Source organism: Hibiscus syriacus, unplaced genomic scaffold (assembly GCF_006381635.1).
Source record: "Hibiscus syriacus cultivar Baekdansim isolate YM2019G1 unplaced genomic scaffold, ASM638163v2 tig00110160_pilon, whole genome shotgun sequence".
Classification (NCBI taxonomy): Eukaryota; Viridiplantae; Streptophyta; class Magnoliopsida; order Malvales; family Malvaceae; genus Hibiscus; species Hibiscus syriacus.
Window position 1 is genome coordinate 4,861,760 of NW_024062608.1, and position 27,194 is coordinate 4,888,953.

Below are 27,194 nucleotides of genomic sequence, written 5' to 3' on the forward strand. Positions count from 1 at the left end.
AAATGTCATTGGACCAGAAAGTCAGGGAGGGCCGCTCCAAGATATATCCGAGTCTAATCCAACTGCATCTGAATTTATAACACGCCGATCCTTTCAATAGTTCCTTTTCTTTTGTTTGTTTTACATTTTTTTTGTCAATTTTTACATGTGAGAACTTGGTACTTGCATGGAGCAGAACCACACGCCAATATTTGTATATATTTTTTATAAATATAAATAAATACAACATATTATATGTTTAAAGACTTTTAATCATTTAAAAATGAACGATTATACTTTTGTATATGTTGTGCTCGAACACAGAATTTCAAAAAATAATAACAAAACTCTTAAACACGAAAATCACTTAATTCATACTTTAGATTATATTTATAAGTTGTACCAAGAAAGTAACGTTTAGGCGTTTAGGGTGAACCGAGTGTGGCAATTTAACACTTTATTTTGTGTTTTTGCCCATGTCGTTGTTGAAATGTCATCTTCAGTTGATATATATAAATATATATATATTTCTTCAATTTATTTTTATTGCAACTGTTTTAAAATCTAAATTTGATTATATACGCATATTTTACAACATAAATATAATATTGCAGCGTGTTTCTCGCCCACTTCACGAAGTCATCAATCGCATGGGTTAACCGTAGTTGGGGATACTCCAGATTCCAGAAGATTTGGTTTCAGTTATTTTACATTTAACTCGCTGCAGTTCTACAAGTTGCTGTTGACACGTAATTTATAGGGGAGAGGAGAACGGGGTTTAAGAGGAAATACGTGAAAGCTGATCCCAATTCATGAAAACGGTTGATGGTTAGAGACGAGTACAACGATGGATAATCAAATGAGTTTAGAGAAAGTTACCGAAAGTAGTGAGCTCTTCATTCAATTCTGCATTATAATTTTTAGAGTTGGTGTTCGATTTATAATTATTATTATTTATAGGATGACATATTAAATAAATTTAATTGTTAACTAATAAATTTAATTTTGATAAATTATATAGACTTATTAGTAATCATGTAAAAGAATTATAACTGATATGCATCTTAGTATAGAAAGAAGAAGAATAAATTGTTAAAGGAGTCGTTATTATTCTTAGATATTACGAGATCGAGTACTAACCATTTTAATATGTTAATTGAATGTTTAATTTTAAATAATTAAAAATATTTAAAACAAATATTATTTTATAATAATATTTAACTTAATAAAGTAAAAAGTGGAGGAGAAAATTGTAGTGTTAGTAGTACCCAAGAGGGCCACCAGAAAGAATCAGAATCATTACACTGTACTGTAATGGGAGTTAAAGTGGAGCTAAAAGCTAGGCCCTGATGAAAGTTGATGGGACCTGCAGAATTATTATCATCAATTTCAGAGCTTAAATCCGCTACAACGAAGAACCCACAACTATTTCATCCTTGCTCAATCTTTTCCTTTTTTCCAATGGTAAAACAATGTTTCTGAATCAAAACAAATTAAAGGATTCATTATTCAATCCAACTGGTCCATTAGCTGGCGAAGAACAGCAGATGCGTTCTTATCACAGAAATGTATTGTCAATTTTACACTACAGCTCTCCCCTGAAAGCTGTGACGTGCAAAGCGCAAGTGGGAAAATTTAGATCCAATCTTTAGACGTGTTTCCGATTAATAGTAATTAATAATTGATAGCGAAAAAATATTAACAAAAGAAGAACCATAATGATCATCAATGGAAAACCATGAACAGTGGGGAGAAAGGAATTATTTCATCGGTGACAACAACACGTGTGAGTTGAGGTTTTCATTGGGAGTTGAGGTTTTCTTTGGGTGTTCAAGGAATCCCACAAGAAGAAGATGTCATCCAAAATAACAATTCAAGACCAAATTTGAACCTGATAAAAATAAAAAGAAAAAAAGTAATTTCTTTAAAAAAATAAAAGGAAAATGAATGGAAAATAAAATACTCTTTGACTTTGATCTTGATAAAAGAAACAGTTGATGCTTGTAGTTAAACGATTTCTATAAGACATATTTTCGGTCACTCCTCGGTGCTCGAGTCGTTTGTCTTACAGGATACAATAGCTAGATGATCAACTACAATACCACAACAGTAGCGATCACGAACTATCCTTACATTCGACTATCATCGAAAAATTAAGAAGTAAATAAAATACTCTCTAAGAAAGAGAGAAAATATTTTCTTTCAAGAAAAGAAAATGTTTACTAAAAATAGTGTTATTCGTTTATATTAAAACTCTAAAAAAATAATATATTTTAATTATCTTTTAATTTGAAATGCTTGAAAAGATATTGATATTTTAATATCTTTAATATTTAAATTTAAAAACATAATAAAGATCTTTTAATTTAAAATATTTAAAAGATATAATCTCTTATACTATTCAAACTTAAATAGATATTATGTTAATTTGAAAAAGTATATAACTATCTTTTAATATTCAAAGTTAAATTGATAATAAATACCTATTTAATTTGACATATTCAAAAGAATAATTATCATACTATATTCAAATTAAATAAAATCTTTTAATTTGCAATATTTAAATGAATATGTGTAAGACCCCCAACCCGTATCCGAGTCCGATGTGTCACATTGACTTTCAAACATTTTTCTTTACAAAATAGCTAAAATTTAAATTCACAATTTCCAGAAAATGCTTAATTTCCATTAATTCAAATCAATGGTTTTACAAAACTTATCAGAGAAAATTCAACTCAAATCTATTAGTACATGCCAACTACATTTAATATAACAACATACATATTATTCCAAATTCTTTTCTGATCTGAACTTCGTAAAGGAGATGTTGACCTGTCTTACTCCTCTTAACTTCTCTTCTTGCTTTCCAGAACCTACGTGTGAAACACTCACACACTAAGTCGATGACTTAGTGAGGCATAAATAAACTTAACTATAACATCTCATTGCTAATTTATTACTATGCACACTTCATGTAATCATATTATACTATAAAGCACAGTATACATCAAAACATAAATGCATACATATACATATCATTTACTTTATCCTTATTATTATTCTTATCATTATTAGCATTATTATCACTCATATCTCTTAGTTATATGCTCTTGTACCTAACATTCTTGATCAAACAATATACACATCATATCTACATTTCACACAACAACCATATGAGAACACATACATTTTATATATGTTATATCTTTTAGTTATCTATTCATGTACTTAACCTTCTTAACTATCATATAATTCCTTTAACAAAACAACAAATTTCATATCACAGAGTATATACATCACATATATTATATTTATTGTTATCTCTTTATTACCCCATGTACACGTATGAAAACCAAAGATATGCGAGTATATTGAGGTTGTGCACTATACTATCACCACAATTCATATAATTACCACTATGGGCACTTAGAATTTATCCCGAAGGACGTCATATATGTCCCAAAGGATCTATCCATATGTCCCGAAAGACATAGGTACCTGTCCATATGTCCCGAAGAACATAGGTAACCCTCGACTCTTGGCATGCCAACTATACCTCTAGCTCTCATGACACATATCATAGGCATTATCATTTATATCATTTCACATATTCACATATCACTTATCACATGGCTTATCACATATACTCATTCATATCACATAGTCATATAAGCTCATGGCTTCTTATCACATATATTTTATAATACTCTAATAGAGTCTCATATCTCATTATCATATATCTCATATCATATATTCACATATATCAAGTAGCATCTATAGTCACCTATCACATGTTTATATAATCCCTTGTGTCATATCATATAACTTATACCATATTCTTATATAATCATATAAAATTATTTATATCGATTCACATGATTTATTTCACTAACATGTATTCACACATATCAACACATATACTCATGCATACATAACAATCATGTCAATCATATGCTTGTATTCATGACTTCATGCACTATAATCATGGAAACTAGACTTATCGCAAGTCTAATCCCATATGATCATATATCAAAATAAGATGCACTTTCCTGGCCTCACTAGTCAATACCGATCATTTATTTCTTCTCGATTACTATTACTTGTCGACTTGTCCTGACGTTGCTCTTGATCGATATCTATATAATCATACATAATATATTCATATCAGTAATCCAAATATCATGATTCGATCTTTAATTTCTTAGACCAAAAGAAAGACTACATTTCATTTTCTATTTGAAGTAGTATCGGTACCCCCATAGGGTATCGATACTTCCCTAGCTGTGGTATCGATACCCAATTTGCATTCGAAATCCTTATTTAAAAAATTAGTACCGATACTGACCTTATGGTATTGGTACTCTTAGTATCGATACTACCCTCCAGGTATTGATACCCTATGAATACGTTTGTCAATCTCAAGCTTATAGTATCGATATTGTTCAACCAGTATCGATACCCCTATACCAATATCACTCTTTTTTCTCTTGAAGTATCAATACCTGATAAAGCAGTACCAATACTCATAGCCCATAATTCACTTCTTTAACCCGGAAATCTTACCAAACTCACTTAATTCTTCTACCATAACCTCATTTTAGTCCTTTAAGCTTAACTATACTTGTTTTAACCAACTTAGATCACTTTAACTCATCTTAATATTCAATCTTCCCATATATATACTTGAATTCAATAGTCAAGTCAATAAATCAACATGTTCTAAATTCGTTTCTAACACTTTGAATTTGTTATTTCAACTTAGGACAAGTCAAATTCCACTTAAAAATCCATTTACTCATTTTTTCAATAATTCACTTTAAAATTCCTTTTTTCTTAATCTCTCATAACTTCATCTTTGAGTTTTAAGCCACCTAAAGTTGTCCTTAATCTTTCTTAACACTCTATTAATCAAAACCAACTTAAAAATGAAAGAAAACCTTAACTGGAGACTAACTTACCTTATTCATGGTTACCCGGGAAGAGAAGAAGAAGAAGAAGATAGCACCCAAACTCTCCAGACTTTTCTCTTCCTTCATCCATCTCATTTCCACGTGTTAATACCCTTATAAAGGGAAAATAAAAATCTTTCTCATGAAATGACCATTATACCCTTACTTCATTAACTATTTACTGAATTGCCTTCATAAAATATTCCCAATTAAGTCCTTAAACTTTTCAATCTTTCAAAATCAAACCTCAAAGTTTCAAAACTTTCATTTTAGTCATTAGACCAAATTTTGGGATGCTACAATATAAATTTAATATAAATATTGAATTCATCAATGAAATTCTCTCATTTTTCCAACAATCCCCTACATGAATGAAATTGATGATTTTATCGAAATATTTTAACATGTTGTGGTGATAGCCTTTACGATCAATAGGTGCATAGGATAGGTAGGTGTCCTCCTTTGAATATTCCCTTGTGATAGTATATTTACTTTACTAGCTAAACAATAGATGCAATGTCCTTGAATTGTTCTGTCGTTTGTGTAAATGATGACATACTTCACACAACTACCTCTTTGACAAGAATTTGGTTATCATGAGTATGTCCTTAAATCAATGGATATCGCATGGCTCTATAAGAGTTTGAAAGAACTATGCTCCTTAGTCTTTTTGAAGCGGCCCCACTTCACGCTCACATATGTGACTTATGTTGCTCGACTCACTACGACACACAATGATCATTAAAAATTTTTGCATAGCCTATTCTACTTTTATCACTGTTTACATCATAGGAACGTACATGTGATAAGAAACTCCCACAATAATTGTATATGGATTATGCAATTAGGTTGTCCCTTTGAACCTATCTTGGGATCTCCAGTCAACAAGGTAAGGTTTTCCTTCACATAACACATTTAAATTTCATGGGCTTTAGTCTCATTCCTTTAGATGTTTTTCTCAACTTGATCTCGATTTAACCCTTTGGTTAGCGTATTCACAGTGTTATCCTTTGATCTTATAAAATCAATATAAATAACTCCATTTGAGATCAATTATTTAATAGTATTGTGTCGACGAAGTATATGTCTCGATTAACCATTGTACATGAAATCATATGCTCTAGCAATTCTTGTTTAGTTGTCATAGTATATACATATTGTGGGCATTCCGAAGCCATTATTCTTCTTCTCCATATTTGTCTAGAGCAACAAACTCAGATTATATTATGGACCTAGTTATAATCGTTTGTCTTAAGGATTTCCAAGACACAACTCCTCCTTCTAAAGTGAATACATTTCCACTTGCACTTTTGTTATCTTGAATATCAGATATCCAACTAGCATTGAAGTATCATTCTAAGACAACAAGATCTATGGAATAATGTAACCCATAATCTCAAATATGTTTAAGATATCTTAGTATCCTTGTTAATTATTTCCAGTGATTTTCACCTGGATTTCTCGTGAATGTACTTAGACTGCTCATAGTAAAAGTGATGGCTGGTCTCGTACAACTCATGAAATACATTAGGCTACCTATAACCCTTGCATATTCCACATGGTGAATACTTTTGCCTTGATTTTTAGATAAATATGGACAAGAGTCTATTGGAGTTATAGCTATACCAGAATCATCCTTGTTAAATTTCTCAAGGATCCCTCATATTATTCCATGCATATTCCTTATTTAGGAAAGTTGTTTTAACATCCATTTGATGTATTTCTAGATTTTGCAAAGCGACAACTACAAGTATCATTCTTATAAATTTGATTCTTGATATATGAAAGTATGTATCAAAGTGGTCAAGGCATTTATTTTAAACGTATCCTTTTAATACCAATCTAGCCTTATACTTATCAATTGTTTCATCTTCTTTCATTTTTTGTTTGAAAATCCATTTAGAATTTAGTGGTTTAATCCCTGGAGGAATATCCACTAATTTCTACGTATGGTTCTGTATGATGAAATATATTTCGTTCTTAATGTCTTTCTTCCATAAGGTGCCTTCAAAGGATCGTATAGCTTCACTATACATTTGAGGTTTAACCTCTAACATAAAGGTTAAGAAGTCTGGTCCAAAAGATTTTTCAACTCTTGCTCGTTTACTCTTTCTTGATGCTATTTCAATTTTAGTATCTTGTTGATCATCTAGAGTATCCTCATTGTTAGTATCTAGAGTTTGTTTTAAACTTTGATTAACCTCCTTAGATTTATAAGGGAAAAATATTTTCAAAGAATGATACATTCTTTGATTCCATTATCGTTTTCTTGTGAATCTCGGGATTCTTTTATTTATACACAAGAAATCGATATGCATTGCTATATTCTGCATAGCCAATAAAAATACAATCCATAGTTTTAGGACCTATTTTTATTTGCTTTGCTAATGGGACCATTACCTTGGCAAGACTCCTCCACATTTTCAAATGTTTGTAGGAAGGTTTCTGACCTTTCCGTAATTCGTATGGTGTCTTGTTTTATTCTTTTTGGGTACCTTATTTAAAAGGTAATTAGCTGAAAGAACATCTTCCCCCAACATGTTCAATGATAACCCAAAATTACCTAACAAGACATTTACCATTTCTTTTAGAGTCTGATTTTCCCACTCGACTACTCCATTTGATTAAGTAGAATATGGTGGTGTTACTTCATGAATAATACCATTTTATGAACAAAATTCATTGAATGGTTCAACATATTCACCACCACGATCACTTCTTACCATCTTAATCTTTATCAAGTTGGTTTTCAACTTCTTTATTATAGAAAACAAATTTCTCTATAATTTTTTTGCTCTTTTGGCAAATACACGTAGCAATACTTTTTTCTTTCATCAACAATAATAAAATATTTATTCCCACTCGTCTATGCCATTATTACAAAATTGATAACTAGGTCACCACCTTAGTGCTAGTATCTTCCCTTTCGTATTTATGGTTCAATATCATCCATACTTTTTTTTATCAATTTTAAACATTGTACACTTCATAACGTGCATTAGATAAGGCTTTGAGAATGTGTTACATCTTAGAAAATCATAGTTTTCCCATGTTTTGATTTAATACTTCCAAGAAATAAATTCAACGATTTATTTCTTTTTACAAAGTAGAATCATACTTGATTCTCAAGAAATAAATTCAACTATTTAATTCTTTTACAAAACAGAATCATACAAGATTCTATAAAAATAAATTTAACAATTTATTTCCTTCTACAAAATGAAATTGTTCAAGATTTCTAAGAAAATAAATTTGATGTTTTATTTCCATTTACAAACTAGAATCATATACGATTCATAGAAAAATAAATTCAAAGATTTATTTCCGTTTCAAAATTAAAGTCAACACAAGATTCTAAGGTGAAATAAATTCAACAATTTATTTCCTTTTTTCCAGTGTTATATCTTATGTTAAACGATGGAATTAGTAGCACTAAAACCCGAACAAATATATCAAGGCTACCCGATTCTGCTTAACAACTTGAAATAAAAGGAATTAATCCTTTAAATTTTACAATCCAATATTCAAGAGTCTTTGATTAAATTCTGAATCTGTTTATATTTATAAAATTTCTTAAAAGAATTTAATAGTATTATGCTTCCAAACACAAGTCATAATAATTATAAATATCAAATGATATTTTTTTATTCATATCATATTTAATATTCTATATTAAAAGGCCATGATTAATGATTACGTATTTTTTTTAATTTGGTAACAATGTTTACCTCATCCTCTCTAATAGAAGAGGATCATCTCACATTTGGTCAAATTCACCATGACCAAATAAAATAATATCTTATTTTATCACATCTTGAAATTCTCTTTAGAATTTTACAAGCTTCTTGTTGTGGCTCATGACCATCAAAAATCATGATTTTGTTTAACACACGAAATTAGAATTAATAACAATTCCAACAATAAAACCAAAAAATAGATTATGGTTTATTCTACCAACAAGATCTAGTGAGAAACTAAATTAGTAACAAAGTCATTACTTTCAAATGATTTCTATTATTAATAGAAATCAAATAATTCTATTAGACGATATAATTAAAATCTCAATTGATTTTAAATACAAATTCAAATATTCCAATAAATAGAAAATTAATTCTTGTTTATTTTTCGATTTTGTTTTCGAACATAATCAACATTTTGAAACAAAATTAGTAACCAAAATTACTTCCACGACAATTTCGTCTACTCAGATTTGTCCACTATAAGATTTTAGCAAGTCCATTAATACGACAGGATAAATCCCGAAACAAATTTGTTTGCTATCTCGTTTTCCCACAATTTTGAATCTTCTCGGATTAAGAAAGGTAGAATAAAAAAAACTTTGTCTTAAGATTGTTATCTAAAATAACAATCCAAGACAAAATTTGAACCTGAGAAAAATAAAAAAAATAAATTAATTTCTTTAAAAAAATAAAAGAAAAGAAATTGAAGATAAAATACTCTTTGATTTTGATATTGAGATCAGAAACAGTTGGGGCCTACACAGTTTTCTTAAGACAAATTTTCGGTCACTCCTTGGTGCTTAAGATCTTTTGGTTGTTTGTCTCCCATGATACATCAACTAGATGATTAGCTACAACAACACAACAGTAGCGATCACGAACTATCTTTACCTTCGACTATCACCGAAAAACTAAGAAGGAAATAAAATATTCTCTAAGAAAGAGAGAAAATATTTTCTTTCAAAAAAGAAAATCCTTGAATTCTGAGATGTGTTTAGCCTATAAGGGTAGCACTCTATTTATTGGGGATTCTCAAATGAGAATTTACTAAAATTAGTGTTATTCATCTATATTCAAACTCTAAAAGATAATATTTTTAATTTGAAATATTTAAAAAAATATTGATATCTTTTTAATATTTAAATTTAAAAGGATAATAATATCTTTTAATTTAAAATATTCATAGTATCCTATTCAAACTTAAATAGATATTATGTCAATTTGAAAAAAATATATAATTATCTTTTAATATTTAAAGTTAAATAGATAATAAATACCTATTTAATTTGACATATTCAAAAGAATAATTATCTTACTAATATTCAAATTAAATAATAACTTTTAATTTACAATATTTAAAAAGAATATGAATTTAATATAAATATTAAATTAATTAATGAAAATTACTTCTTTTTCCAACAAAAGAAAATGATGAGCTGTGAGCATGTGAGAATGGGTCACTTCTCGCATAAAAAAGTTGGATTTTTTGTTTGAAAAAGAACCAAAAATTACTCTGTAGGAAACAAAGGCATATCAGAAAAGAAAGGCTCTCTGCTGTGATGCCAAAGATGGCCCCTTGAATGATCTATCAGCAGTAAATCAGTTACATTTACAAAGATCTAATTGAAGTGTTGCACAACTCCAATTATTTTTCAAACTGAAAACCCTAATTAATAATAGATTCCAGATGAATGAACACTGGACACATTGATTGCTGTCTCTGACTGGTGCAAAAAATTGAGAGAGATTTCATGTACTCATCATTGATGTATGGACATTATGACAATGCCCCTTAGCATATGGATTTGGGTAATGAGAACTCCTTTGAACAAAGTTACAAAAAGCAACAAAAAATGACTGCAGATGATGATTAATTCCCCCCAAGAGAATAGGGTGTACAATCTGAGTCACCAGTGCATATCCAAAACATGAACACATAAGAAGATGGTGGCATCTACCCCATGTTTTTGCCAACCTTATCTCCTAAACACCTCAACTTGTATGGAACAGTGAACCTATGGCTCCAATTTGTTTCTGGATTCACATTCAGTCAATTTTGTAGCCTGAGAAAAAGGTTCAAGGTGATTTATTCCAACAGATACCATGAATATAGCTTGAGAAAAAGGTTCAAGGTGAATTTAGCCTTTTGTGATAGAGAACCGAGTTGAATGGGATGTTTTCAAAATTGGGTTTTGACAAGGTCTTCCCCCCATATTTTAGAAAGTAGGAAAGGGAGAGATCTTTTTTTGTTTTTGGATAGCTACAAAATCTAAAAGGAAAAAAAAAAGAATAAAAAGGGGGCCTAACCTGAAAAACAAAAGGTTCACTTGGTGGATGAGCTTTTTGGAGTACCCTTAATGGTGGATGAGCTTTCTTTTATGTTTTATGAGTGCTGTCCGAAGGCTAAGTTGAAAAGGGAAAGCCAATTTCGACTTTCTTCATTGAATTATTTTTTTAATATAATCTTGAAGGACATGTTCATCTTTTTCTCCATTGCAAGCTGACTTACATCTTTCAATTAAAATTTTTGTTGAATGTGATCAATTATCATATGGTGTTTAGGGAGAAAAGAAAAAGGACAAATATTCTATGGTGTTTTCAAGGTATCCAATAGGAAGTGATAAAGTGAACAATCTTGGTTGGCGAATTTAGATTAAAATATCTGATAAATGACAACGCATGCACTGATATATCTTGAGATCCTGCCTGGTTACTCATAACAGTCTAATGGCATCATGGAATTTCACAAACAAAGGAAAAACAGTTTGATTTTCAGAAAAAGTGCTGAAATAACAATTTTACAGCATAGATTCAAGAATGAAGTTTACTTCACTGCTGAAATAGATGTTTCTTTCACAACAATTATGAGATATTTTAAGGTCCAAATTGATTAATCAAGAAAATTCGGATTTCACCACCCTCAGACAAACTTGAAAATCACTACAGCAAAATGGGTTAATAGCGGCGTTTGTAGCGGCGTTTTTAAAACAAACGCCGCTAAAGACTTCTACTATAGCGTCGTTTTTATAAAAACGTCGCTAAATAATGTAATTTAGTGGCGTTTTTATACAAACGCCGCTAAAGTCTATAATTTAGTGGCATTTTGATATAAACGCCGCTATAGACTTTTACTTTAGTGGCGTTTTTTATACAAACGCCACTATAGACTCATGATTTAGTGGCGTTTTTATAAAAACGCCGCTAAAGACTCGTACTTTAGTGGTGTTTTTATACAAGCGTCGCTATAGACTCGTGATTTAGTGGCGTTTTTATACAAACGCCGCTAAAGACTCGTACTTTAGTGGTGTTTGTGTTTACAAATGCCGCAAGTTTACAAACATGTGATTTTGTTAGAAAATTTTGAGATCAAGTGTTCTACTTTAGTTACACGATTTTGGGAAAATTAATTTCGAAATGATATCAATTAATTCATTCTTTTGGGTTACTTTTGGATTTGTACACTCTACTTATGATGCATTTAGGACTATTGAACAACTCTGGGATTTGAAATAAGATTTTGAATAAAATTCCAAATTCCTCTGTAATTTCCCATTCATCGTCATCTCTTTCATTTCAACTCAAAAGCGGCTCTTCGAAAAGGTTCGATTCATTCGTCATCAAAATATCAATAATTATTTTATCCCAATTTTTATTTCCGTTTGTAAATCTTTGTTTCTTTTAATTTTCATTATTTTCGAACGAAATTGTTTAGATCGGTTTGTTTATGAGTGATTGTTTCCATAACTTTTGTGGAAACAAATTAAAAATAATCCCCACCATATTAATTCATTACTCTTCACCTGCATCTGCCTCTGTCCACAAGCCTTGAAAAATCTAAACTTCAATTCAACCACCCTTTCTGAACCAAAAAAAGAAGAAAGGAACATTTTCCCCCTTTTCCCTATTTTACTTGCTTACGAAAACAATAAGCACAGGAATCTTAGGCGGCAAAATTTTGAAATGGTATATGGCAATTTTGTACTTTGGGTTTTGTTTCTCTTTCGATTTTGCTGTCTTGTTGATGTTTTTTTTTGAAACAGGTGATGTTGGCTAGTTTACTTAAAGACCCTAAATTTGCTAATATTAATTCAAGTAAAAATGAGTCTGTTCCTTTTAAAGGAACGATTGTGAGGACTAAAAGTGGTAAATTTGCTTCATCCATCTCGGACCTTGTGTTTCTTGTACCACCTTCAACATCCTGGCTCATATCTACAAGCGCTTGGACCAGCAGGTGATGTCTTCTTCCTCTCTTTCATTCATTTGTTTCCGTTTGTAAATTCTGCTAATTTTCATTTTTTTTATGGAACAAAATCAGAGTGTACGTGAAAGTGATTTTAGAACATTTTGGTTAACTAGAAATGAGAGGATAGTTGATTGGCTGCTGTACGAAAGATCTTCCATTATATGTCTCAAGGTGGGTTTCATGTGCCCTTATCTTCTATTAACAGTTTTTTTAGGCACAATCTTAATTTCAAATATGATGATATAAGCCTTATCTTTGTTGTGGTTTTTTGGTTCGATGATAGGAATTTTGGGTTGGAAATGAAGAATTGGTGCAAATGTATGAACAAAGGCTCGGTGCTGCCGGCTATAACACCGGTGCTGCCGGCTATAACACATTTAAGCTTGCAAGAACCAATAACCGAGGAGATGGTACATGCTCGTTTAACTCATTTCTTCCCATGACGTAGACATTTTTTAAGAATTTTTAATGCAAACGGCATAGATAAATAGGGCGTTCTTATATGTTTTCTTCACTATAAGTATATTAAACTTAAATAGACTAAAAATCGTTAGAGAACCCCATGTTCGGTACAAAAAATTATGATGTTAGTTTTATGCAGCTTGTTATTCTTCAGTTTGGTGGTTCATGTCTAATTCATATGACCTTTAGTCTTTGAGCCTTCTATTTGGCTCATTTCCTATCGAAAGCGTTAACCGAAGAATGACCATTTTCTCACCTTTTGGGGGCCAAATTCGGCTCCTTTATAGTTCACATATTTTCTCATCTTTTCAGTTGCTAGTGATGGGGAAGACGATGGGGATATCTTTTAGGCTATTTACAATCCTTATATCGTGTACAGACCTTCCTGAAAGATTTAAATTCAATTTCTTCACTACTTGATGTTTTGTTTTGATTCTAGTTCTTTTTAAAAGTATTCACTAGTTACAAATAACAGTCATGAGATTTTATATTTTCTTTTACTTCCACAGGTTTGTTGATTGTTGTACACAATGGGTACTTTAGGATTTTAAATTACAAGTAGCAGTCAATGAAACATATCAGAGAGAACATAAACTCAACCAAGCACATGTCATACTCTGCGGGTAAGCGTAATGTTTAGTGTTGCTGTTTGATGATTTCCTCAGAGCAGCACATTCTCATCTGTTTTGTATAATTTTATCCGTTCTTGTAGTGACTGGAACGGAAGCAAACGTGGGCATGTTTACAAGTTCCTAAGGTCCCAGGGATTTGAAACTTGAAAATGCTGCCATTGAGCGATCCAAAGCTGTGGACTCTGCTGTTCTGAGAAGATACAACATATGGAGGAGAGAATTTGAGAATGATAATTCAGATTCCACATTGCGCTTGATGAGGGATCAAATTATAATGGCACAGGTTTATATAAGCATAGCAAAGATGAAAAATAAGCTTGGATTTGCAGCAAGAACTGCAGATCAAGCTCAAAGAGAGTCAGCGTGCAGTTGGAGAGTCAACATGCCTATATGTTTCTAAACTCATTTGAATCAAGGATTTTGTTTTCTGTTTTGTTTTTGATTTCTCATTATTCGGTATGCCTTTACTAATAGCTCCTAAGTTATTGAAGTATTACTCTATTATTTTGATTGTCAGTGTTGTCATGCCTAGAGGTGAACTAATGTGTATAGTTTCAATGTGTATAGTTCTATTTTATGCAACTACTCCTAATAGTGTGATTTGCGACGTTTTTATATGAAAATGCCATTAATAATGGGCTTATTTGCGGCGTTTTTAATTACAAATGCCACTAAATACACAGTCAATAGCGGCGTTTGTAAAGAAAAACGTCGCTAAATAGACAGTCAATAGCGGCGTTTGTAAAGAAAAATACCGCTAAATACACAGACAATAGCGGCGTTTGTAAAGAAAAACGCCGCTAAATATAAAGTCAATAGCGGTGTTTGTTAAAAAACGCCGCTAAATACACAGTCAATAGCGACGTTTGTAAAGACAAACGCCGCTATATGTCTTGACCTATTGCGGCGTTTTTTTTTAAAAACGCCGCTAACAATAGCGGCGCTCATTGTAGCGGCACTTCTTGAGGCGTTTTTGCAAGCGCCGGGAAAGTTTTTAGCGGCACTTATAAACGCCGCTATAGGGTTAAAAAAACGCCGCTAATAACTCATTTTGCTGTAGTGAATCTTACTAGAAACAACGATTGATCATTTACATACACTTTTTTTGCCTTCAAGTTTGGAGCGAATCTATTAGGTACAAAAGAACGATCCTTGGCACTACCTTTAAACTTAGCAAGAAACTCTCTCAAATAAATCATTAATTAGCTTGCCCTTTTATATGGTCCTTGAAGGCTCTCTAATTTCTTTAGCTACTTAATCAAACAAGTAAAGACTTCATTTTGGAAGGTGAACATTAGAAACAAAAGTAAAACGTGAAAGAGAAAGGGAAAGGTAAATGGATTAAAGCTCCTTTTTTTAAACCCCTCAAGATCTTGCTAAAAAAATAACTGAATTCAAGTACTCTATTTGTTTTAATCTAAATAAACATTTGAATATTGATCTGAATTTTGAGTCGTTACAAACATAATATTATATGATTAAATATAACATACAAAATAATATAATATGATAAAAATATGACTTGAATATATAAAATCTCAAAATCATATAATACAAATTACTAAAATCTCAAAAATATAAATATAAGATATTCTACACAAATTATGAATTAAAAATATAAACCAATATAATAACATATACCAAATCTATGCACATGACACACACATGCAATTCAGGCAAAGAGAAACAAGATCTGCCGTGACTTTTGACTAGTCTTCGTCAAGTGGCTGGTGAAGCAACTGCCGCCGTCGCTGAGTATCCCCTCCACGGTTTCTTCGTAAACATGTCGTTATGTCTACACTCATTTAAAAAAATAATTATTATTTTAGTTCTGAACTTTTAATCAAAATTCGTATTATCAATATTTTATATATTATAGGAATCAAATTAATAGCAAGAATTATATGGCATTCATATACCAAAGTTTTGAAAATTAGTAGTATTCTCTTTTGTTATAAAAAAGATTGAAAGTTATTTTTGTTGATGGATTTTACAGATGAGGAGCATCATAGAATGATAACAATTTAATATATATTCAGAAAATTTTCTTAATCTGATAATAATGTATAAACATCCTACAAGCGTAGTTATTTAAATTTAAATCATTTAAAGAAAATAATATTCTCTTTACCATTAACGTCGTCCAATAAATTCTTTAAAAATATTTTTTAGTAAATTATCTGTATATTATGATGGTTTATGTTTAATATATCAACGATATATAAATTCATATGGTATTTGATATTATAATTATTTAAATTTAATTAATAAATATAAAAATACAAAGATAAATTACTTTTTTATGAATAATGATGTCATCTTTTGGACAAAGACTTGAGCTCAGCTTGACTGTAAATGTGCAGCCCTATAACATGCCTACCTACTTCCACCAAGCAATTGTCTTAAAATTAACATAAAAGTACAATTAGTTCAGACCTGAAAGTCAGAGAACATGAATTAAGCAGTTGCCTCTTCTTGAAACCTATCCAGCAGTTCATAAACAGCTGCTGCAACTTCATTCACTGTTGTTAGCTGACAATTCTCTTCAATCTGTTGCTAGAAAAAAAAACAATTGAAATCATAATAATAACAAAAGAAAGTGTTGAAATGTTGAAGAAACTGACAATCAATTCGATTAGGTTAAAGAAAATTTACCTTGACGCTGAAGGAATAAAGGGCCATATTTTCAACAGATGTGGCGTTAAGGTGAAGCACGAGGAGGCCTAGAGAGTGAATCCCCGAGACCATGCTGAAGAGCTGTTTTGGATGTTTTTTCGATCGTATTTTGACGTTGGCGTGTCTATCCACCATTGTCACTTCGACATCCGCAACGGAGGGCGACGGTGATGATGACCCATTCTCGGCAACGGCATAGCTAAGGTGGGTACCGTTGGAGCCAGTTGAGTACTGGGGAAAGGAAAAGAAATCTGAGAAGAGTGATGAAAAAGGGTTGGAATTATCTGGTGTTTTTGCCATGCTTTTCCGTGCTTCTAAAGACTGAAGAAAATGCTCCAACTCCTTTACGAAATTAATTGCTCCTCCGATGATTGATGCTTGATCCCCCTACCAAGAAAAAAAGAAAACTTCCAAAAATCATTAAATTAATATTTTTTTTATCAAATCACTTTTTACTTTTGCTGATTTAAAAAGAAAGGTACCCTTTGAGCGTAAGAGTTGGGCATCATAGACCTAATTTGAGCAAGATAATCATTCATCTGTCTCCTCCTATTTCTTTCAACAGCAATATGAGTCATCCTCTGATTCTCTATTTCCTGTCTGTTCTTGACAACTTTGACTCGCCGTCTCCTCGGCCGGCAAGACCGAACGTCGACTGGCGATGGGTCCGTCGGAGAGAATAATGAAGTGCCCCATGTTGCACCGAAACCGAAGCCTCCACTTTTAGCAAGCATTTCCTCAGTGTTGCAGTAATTAGCCTTTTGTTCTTGTTGTTGTTGAAAACCAACGCCATAAATGAAAGGATCTTGCTGAAACACCACAGCTTCCAACGCCATGAAAATCTCTCTTGAGATCTTTGCCTTAGACTATTAAAAACTATGCTCTCAACAAAGAATTTGGAAACATTTGCTACAGATATGGGGTATTTGCTATGATCTGAGAATCCTTCTTCTCTTCCCTTTATAAAGGGTTTTGAATCAATCTGGTGATAATTTTATTCATTTATGTCATCAAGTTGCAGCAAGACTGGTATAGTAAGTGATGAAGTGAGAGAAACAGAGGCAACAGACAGAAAGACACAATATATTAAAAGTTTTTCTTTTCTGGAATCATTATTGAAGGTTAAACGAGAAAATATACTTTGCTCGTCATTTATTTGTTTGAATATATATATATATATATATATAAAGATTTTCATTAGAAAATTATTTATTTAACACATTTTTATTAAATTAAGGTAATTACTAAGGAGTATATATTCTAAATACTCCAAAATTATTTGACATTGAATGCTCAATCATCATGTTGTAGTCGTTGATGCTCAAACCCATGATTTCTAAGAACAACAACAATTCCTTTAACCAATGAGGTAAGTTGGTTCGTGATGTTATTTATTAGTTATATAAGCGGGAATAAATTGTGAGATGTTCAAGTGGTTGAATTTTTTGAAATTTTAAATATCTATATATATATATATTTATATTATAATTTTTAATGATAACCTCATTTTACATCTTTAGAATTTTGTAATTTTGACATAATACCTAAAAAGTTCTCTAACATGTAATTAAATTGTCATTTTAACCTTAACTTTTGGAGTATTTTTAACCCTTACATTTTATTTTAAGGTAAAAAGACCTCTAACATTTGACTAAATAGTCAATTTACTCCTAAAATAAAAGTGAAAATAACTATTCAATTGTAAATCATTTTTATTATTATATTTATAATTTTACATTCATAAATTATTAATATAACTTATTAATAATTTATATAACCTAAAATCATGTCTTTGTTGTTATATATAAATATTTTAAATCCTAAATTACTAGAGAAATTTGTGTTTGGAATCAGAGATGGGATCGGTAATTTAGTTTTGGTTAAAAATAATATTGTGGGAAGGAATGATTAGTTGGAAAAGAAAAGGAAGTAAAATGGAATTTGAGGGCAGGGTCTCGTGAATGTTGCATGGTTGCCTGATTGTTTGTCATGATGACAAATTAGACAAAGGGAAAACCCTGGAGAAAAGACTAGAGTTCTAGTGAACGTGGCAAATAGTGCTGGTCTAAGACAAAAGTAAAGTGTGTCTTTGCTGACAGTATGCAGCCTGTAGGGATTGGGAGAATCCATACATGTCCATGACCACGACCATGTGACTTTTAGGTACAGTCTATGCTACTAACTTTTTTTTTATAAATATTTTCGTGAACAAATAATATTATAATAACAAAAGAATTATGGTGTAATTTAATGATAGAGAAAGAATCCTATATGCACGTAATTTATATATTAAATTCAGTAGAATGTACCTGAATATTTACTGGACAAAAAAGAACCTATAAGTGAATTAGAACCAAACAAAAGGAAAAACCATAGAACATAATGCAAAGTCACGTGGAGCTTAGCTTCAACAGTAACGAATCCATGCCTTAAAAAACCAAATTCTTTACTGTCGACAAGTAAATGTCGGCTTTGTGAAAAAGTTCAGGGTTAAACAGAAACAAGGACTTTGTAACGTATTATTATTTCCAAAAAGGATCGCATTTATTTTTAGATAACAAATAATTTACATTATTTTTAAAAAATGTGTTTTATTTAAATAGATTCGTCTTTTGAGTAAATATATTTGATTAGTTTGTCAAATTGTTTATATTTGTTTTCTCATATTTTCTTAGATCATGAGTTTTAGGAGCACTCACATACCTTCTCTTATAATGTCCTTTCCCTTTCCCTGTAGAGTTACATTTAATTTTGTTAAAAAAATTATTTATTTATTTAGGTTTATTTATTTTCACTAGATAATTATTTATTTGAATGTTTTTTTGCCCTTCTAGTTTTAAGACTTCACCTTGATCGACTCGCATTGCACATATGAGTCTCTAAACAAGGATTTTATGTATACTTAAAGACTCAAATTCGATACATATTTAAATTATATCAAATTTATTACCACTTGAACTAATACATGGAACTAAAATTGAAATAACGATGCTCAGTGTACAAATTCAAACAGAAATACACACTTTAAAGAAAACCCATATTTCTACTATCTCAAAAGCCCGTTAACGATCCTTTTGAAACGTCTCTTCTTTCCTCTTCTTTTCCATCATCTCCTTTCAAACTCTGCAATAATTCTAAAATCTTATTTTCTTTGAAATTTCACTTGAGTTCTGTTTGAAGACAATGACCAGAAAAAGGAAATGACACCCCAGGAATGAAAAAACCTGATGGATCGGTGGTAACTTTCAGTCCAAACAAGAATAAGGAGAGAATAAAGAAGGAGAAATAACAACGTTTAGGGTAGAAATTGATGAAAAATCCAGAAACCATCATCAGAAATATTAGAAATTGTGATTTGTTATAGGTTAAGTTTCTCAATCAGAAGGAGAAATCAAGGGTGAGGAATTTGGTTAGAGGATTGGTTTAATTAGGGTTGTAAATGAGTAGAGTCAAACTCAAACATTAATGAGTTTAACTTGATTCGAAAAATTTAAAATTAAGTTTGATTTAATTCGACATGATGTTATGGTCCGATTACTTATCAGTGAAAATTTTGATTATTTATAATACGGGGTTTATGATGATATGTGATCTAAGTCTCATCTGATGATGTTGTGTGATTAGGGTACTTACCAAGTGATAATTCTAATGATGTGTGGTTTGGGATGCTACTGTCATCCATGAAGTTGTGCAGATTTGCTTGAGTTTCGTAACACCCTCAGAACGATGCAGGTGACCTGATCCGATCTGAGGTGTCACATTAGGGCCACCGGAGCGACCCACAGTAAAAATTCAGGAAAAATTAAATTTATGTTAATATGTGTAAAATCATAAAACAAGTTATAATTAAAATACAAGTTCAGAAAATCATTCATATAACTCAAACATTAGACTCAGTATAAAAATCAAATGTGACCTACATGCCCCCTAATTACCCTTGTACTGTACTCTTCATCCCAAGCCAAAGGAACTCCCATTGCAGATTTCGATAGCTAAAGTGGATCAATTCTTTTAACCTTAAACAGTGAGTAAAATAGTGAGTTTTGAGAAGCTCAGTAATACAGAACTACCAAGTGATGCTGAAGGACATGCATATAAATGGAAAAACATAAATTTTCTTTATTGATTAAGATGTCTACAGGTTTTTGGGATAAGCTGAGGTTCCACTGATATTTCTTCGAGTAAAAGACATGAAGATTTCAGTTTAGAGGAAACATTCAGAGGACCAAGTTCAGGAGATCAGAATAGGATGTCTAGTGTGTTCTCACAAAACAAAAAAATGTATATAGGTCATTTAAAAACATTAGTAGTTTAAAACATATTTTAAAACCACAGTAATACCCTCCAACCGAACATCGATATGCAGTTCCCTAGAATTGCATCTATAAAGACTTACCCTATACCCATTGGGTATAGGAGCCAACCTAAGGGAGCATCTTTGGGCCTGAGAGACTACCCAATAAATGTTCTCGGGGCCTCAGAGCCTACCCAACGGTCGCCTTAGGTCCGTAAGGAATTACCAGCTGATCGGTGCTAAACCTATATAAGGAATTACCAGTCCATCGGTGCTGAACCTATATAAGAAATTAACAGCTTGATCAAAGCTGAACCTCTATACTCCAGAATCCTACCCATACAGTATCCAGTAAAAATTAGATTGAGCAGTAAATTTAATATCAAAATCATGATCCAGTAAAATATCGTAAGAGTGACCATGAAGTTATTTATATCACATAATTGCCTCCACCCATACACCATATACAATCCCATGATTTACCCAAGAGAGTACCTTGGGGCCTTAAAGCCTGCCTAAGGTCTCCTTAGGTCCGTAAAGAATTACCAGCTTGATCAGAGATGAACCTCCGTACTCCAACCTACACAGATAATGTCCTAATAAAACAATTCAATTAGTAACCAGTAGATCCTATGATCCATAAATTAGGAATGGTTATATTTTCTAATGAAAACAGAAAATCAGATAACACATATCATGTAACCATAGTTCATTAAAAGTAAATCAAAACATGAGTAAATCCGTAATTTTGAAAAATCACATTTTATGACAGGTAAAACAATTACATGTCACATAGGGAATACATTAGAGGATCCAGTTATTCTCTGAATGTACTTGATATTTATCAGGTAGGGAACCATGAAACCTTTGTAGTTTAATAGGATTTCAGAATCAATATCCCTATAAAAAAGGGCTTGATCGAATTCATCAATCATTCGAGAAGTGATTTATCAAGATCATATATTATTCAAATATATTTTGGAGGCACTAAGTAATCAGGAAGGTATTCATAATCTTTTGCATCAAAGTTACTTGAGATTTCATATATGATAGGGGTGATTCCATTATACAGGAAATCAGGGGCATTTTGGATATTGGTTCTTGGAGAATTCTTAGTAATTTAATCTAATAAGAGTGAAATGATGATTCATGGTATTTAATATTCATGTCAATTTATCAGGATATTGAGTTAACTCGAACCGAACAAATCCCAACACTGTGATACCCGTCAACCAGACAAATCGATGCACTTCAAGGATATTCACACTTTAATACTGACAACACTAGTCGAACAGACCATCTTTAGAATCATCATTGAATAGATCTTAGGGAGACGAACAAGTATTCCAATGGTATTTATTTCCTTTCTATATTGTAACAGTATCAAGAAATGTTGATGTGCTTGATTCGTGGTTCAAAACCCTTATGGACTATACAACACATAAGTTCATAAGCTTTTCCTGACTTATCCAAGTCATTCGCTTAATTATAGGTCATTGAGGGTACTTAAGTCAATTATTATTCAAGTTTATCCCGGTCACTTTGGAGTTTCCAAAGTAATTTAATCGTTTCCACAATTCAGATACATATATTACTTTTATTCAGTTCAACTTGATCATAAAATATAGTTATTTCGAGAAATTTAGATGTGTAAAGTACCTTCGGTAATTTAGTCTCTGGTGTTCACTCAGGAAATAGAAATTCTAGGTCATTTTGGTATTCGAGGTTGATTTGTTAATTTCGGAACTTGATGGTATTTAGTTACTCCAGGACTTGGAGGTACTTTGGGTCATTTTACACTTCAAAGGCATTTTGGTCATTTCCCTTAATCCAATATTTCCATTTAATTCAATTTTCTGAACAATTCAAACATAAATAATGCTCCCGATGTTTTAGACTTTAGATGTTTGTTGTATATCAATATTTCTAGGTCTTGTACCTTATCTGATGTTAAGATCTGATTATCATCGACTTTCCGAACAAATCATGAATTTAATAGGTGAATCAATAGTTTTCAAATTAAAAATATGAATTCTCAGGGTACTTTCACTATGAGTGTTAGTCCAATCCATTTTTACCTCATAAGGTAAATTTGTAATTTCTTAACCATGTGATTCCGATATTAAACCTTTTAACGAAAATAATTAGAATTTAAAGATAATGAGGTTGATTGCTCTATAGGTTAACCACTGAACCTAAAATTATTTCTTATCAGTCTTCTAGTGTCATATAGGTGTAATCTGAGTCTTATTCAGTTTAATTACTTTTCATCACATTTGGAATGAATTTTAGAAATATATTATTACATACAGATAACCAAACTTATTCATCTATGCATTAACCACTGCCATCATGTTCCATAAGGCAAACATAAGGTAGTAATGTATTACCTCAATTTCTATGCTCCATTAATCAGGCATTTAAACTACATTCGATCACTCTCGAAATTGAATCCAATGTCCAATAATATCTCGGATACATATAAACAGAGATTACATCAGAAACGAGGCATAATTGCGGAAAACAAATCTAATTAGAAGGTAAAATGATGAAAAAGTGTTTATCGGGTTTGAATTTGGGGAAAAGAACTTCAGATTTGGACTCAAGACGTTGAAAAACATAAAATATGACTTTTCAAAAAATTTAACTTTTTGGGTCAAAGTCAACTATCATCGGTCAACAATGGTCAAAGTCAACGGCTTGACTCTGTCCGAGTTGACTCAACGGGTTGACTCGACTGACTCGATCAATTCAGTTGAGTTGACTTAGTTTTCCAGAAGTCTCTGTTGGGAAGGAAGCCCTAGGCGCGGTGGAGGCGTGTGGCGGTGCGTGCGACGGACTATGGGGACGGGTGACAAATGATTAATCAGAACACCATCAAACACCAAAAACAACTCAGATTAACCCAATAATCTAATCAGAACATCAAATAAAAAATTAAATAAAAAGAAACCAAGCTTACCCAATGGACGACGACGAAAAATTGGCGACGAAGAGGCGATTTTGGTTGGGTTTTGGTCAGAACAGAGCAGGGAAACAGATGGAAGTGGCGGTGTGATGAATGGATCACCCAATCGGTTGAAAAATGTAAAATTTAGTGATGAGTTTAGAGTTTCCCGATGAAGCTTTTGAGGGCTCTCTAAGCCAGACATCAACGAATCTAAAAGATCGACCACCAAGGTTTTGATCGAACGATCGAGGCGCTTCCAGTGGATGGAGCGTGTCGAACTCGACTGTCGATGGTGGAGACGGGCGGAGAAGGCGTCAAATAGTTTTTCTCTCATATGCGACAAATGGTTGGCTTCTTGGGAAAATAGTAGTCGGGGTTGAGGTCTCAATTTGAGGGGTTTAGGGTGTATAACTCGAACCTTAACCAATTAAATAATAAATAATAATTTACTTAGAATGTCATAAATAGTGACCTGGCCTAAACGGTAAGGTGATCGCCAACCATACTAATGAATAGGGGTTCGAAACCCTTCAACCACAACTTATTTTATTTTTTGGTGTTAGGTAGGTTATGGGAAAATTACAAGGCTAGTCCCTGAACTTCTTATATATACTTGAACTTGGCCTAAAAATCTTCATAATTATTCATTTTGGTCTTTTAAAATTTTGCCTCAACTTCGGGTGTGAAAACTCTCCCCTCTTTAAAAAATATTTGTCCTTGAAATTTACCCAAGTTAAAAAAAATGTGGAAACTAAGCTTTCATCAACTCTTCATTCTCCCATGTATCGTTTAAAGAGTTACGATTCCTCTACTAAACCTTAGCTAACTCATTATGAACAGATCTCTTCTTTGTCACAATTCCAGAATCTAAACATAATTATCCTCGTAGAACCAAACATACCTTAATTATCAATCCTTAATCAGAATAACACTAGCTTACTTTTAGTGCAACATGCAAACATAACGATTTTCTTTCATACATCACCTCGAGATTTACACTTTTACTAAGTATTCTAACATTTACTTTAATCTCATACAGGTCAAATCATTGAGGTATAAAGCTTATCACTTATTGGGTTTCAAACTCATAAAATTGGAACAAGCATGATTCCAAAAGTTCTTCAATTCAGTACATCATTGCATAACCTTTTAGGCAAAACACCTTGTCTAAGTTTGGACCAAATACCTTGTCCTCCAATCTACTTGGGTATCAGAACTTAATCTCAAAACTTTACTTATAAGGTTCGGCTATGAGCTTATCATCACAGAACGTTTGGGAAGTAACGAATAATCTAGGGGTAACTTCCACGTCAGAAGTCAGGTCAAAATTCTCAAACGAATAATCTCCCACGTTACTAGCGGGGTAACTTCCAAGATTGGAACGGATGTTGACATTATTCCCTTTTTACACAGATTGAGTCATAACATATAAGATACTTTGGTATACTTATTACAAAATTATTTCTTGATATCGGAGTTTCGGCTCAGAGAGTACGATCATAATCTAGGGGCATGTACATACCATACATCCTATGACAGTCGATCTGTCACACCCTAATTTAGGGGCTAAATTTTAGAAATTATAAAGTATTGAATTTAAGTGGCATTTTGGAAGAAATTGAGGATTAAAGTGTAAAATCGTAAAGTTGGCAGACCATTTTAGGAAGTGTAGAAAATTCAGGGACCCAGTCCTAAATTTACCCATTTTTCTTATGTGTTGAATTATAAACTCTCTCCCCCGAAACAATATGGTTTTTCCAGATTATTTTTCCTATTTCCTCTCCCTCGTCAACCCTTTTTGTAACTTTGATTTCTCCACCGTTCGGCCACCATTTTCGAATCGAAAACCACCATGTGTTCGTTGTCGACAGGAGAATAAAACCCCTCAAACTTCTCGTCGTGAATCGTCGCCATTCGCCATAAAATTCAACTCAAAGTTTCAAAGTTTTTAAACTCTACCCCCGAAAATCATCGATTTGTCGTCGATCGCTGCTCCATTTTCGACACCTCCCGCACCATCGTATTCCTTGCATCTTTCCAAGTCCACTGTTCTTCTTGTCTCCATCGTCGCCGAAGCGTGAGGGAGTAAGGAAGATAAAGTTTCTGACATTTTAAAATCGAGCTCTCCGCTGTTCAAAATTGTGAACTGAGCTTGGTAAGTGTTTCAAAATCCCTTAAAATAATTTTAGAAAATTTTAAGGAATTTTTCCGACCTCCTAGGCTGCCGCACGCTCCACCCCTAAGAGTGGGGAAAGTCTGGGCAGCTTGAAATGGACTGACCTGTTGACTCACCTGACCCGACTGAGTCAACTCAGCTGAGTCAACTCACTGGGTTAACTCGTTAACTTTAACTGAGTCAACTCGTTAACCGTTGACCATGGACTTTTACCGAGTCAACCCGTTGACTGTTGACTTTGACCAAAAAGTTAAATTTTTTGAAAAGTCATATTTTATGTTTTTCGACGTACTGAGTCCGATTCCGAAGTATGTTTTGCCAAATTCGAACCCGGTAAGTAGTTTTTCACTGATTAATCACCTGATTCGATCCGTTTTTCACAATTAAGCTCCAATTTTGATGAAATTCTATTGATATGTATTTGAGGAATTATTGGAAATTGATTTCAAGATCGAGGGTGGTTGAATGGAGTTTAAATGGTCGATCGGTATGGCATGAAAATCGAGGTAATACTTTACTACCTCTTTGTATGCTTTATGGAATATGTGATAATGGATAAATGCATGGATGCATATGATTGGTCTATTATGCCTGTTTGATTATGGATGGAATCGAACCAAATACGGTTTAAGTGATAAATTAGTTAAGACATATTGATCCGATGTTACTACTGATGTGTATATAAAATGCTAGTTATGCTTAGAGAATATGGATAACTGATTTATAACCCCAAAATGGCTTGTACAAGATACTAGAAATTTGATAAGGAATCATTTCAAGTTCAAAGATTATCCGGGAAAGCAATTAACCCTAGTATTTCTAAATTATAATTATCCTTGTTAAGAAATTATGAAAATGCCCTTGAGAGATAAAAATAGTCAAAGTTGACCCTGAATGAGAAAGTACCATGAGGATTCGTACTTAACTCGATAAATTACAGATTTAATTATTAAGATCATGTATTTGTATAGAAAATTCTTGATAACCTATTTGTAACATCTGAGAAAGCACTTGACCCGAAAATATTCGAGTTATGAGTAAATACCTGAAGAATAATTTATCGATTGTACTCTTTTGTCAGAATTGTTCAAAA

The 27,194-nt window shown here is 32.1% G+C and overlaps 1 protein-coding gene across 1 annotated transcript; it reads right to left on the minus strand.

The window, feature by feature from the left end:
• Positions 1 to 16,455: 16,455 nt before the first annotated feature.
• LOC120216298 (transcription factor bHLH96-like) lies at positions 16,456 to 17,517 on the minus strand. The gene is made up of 3 exons (XM_039213770.1): positions 17,164 to 17,517; positions 16,661 to 17,068; positions 16,456 to 16,555 (listed from the first exon to the last, which is right to left on the minus strand). Exons 1-3 carry the CDS (start codon positions 17,515 to 17,517, stop codon positions 16,463 to 16,465), a joined length of 855 nt encoding a protein of 284 aa, XP_039069701.1. The 3' UTR covers positions 16,456 to 16,462.
• Positions 17,518 to 27,194: the final 9,677 nt, after the last annotated feature.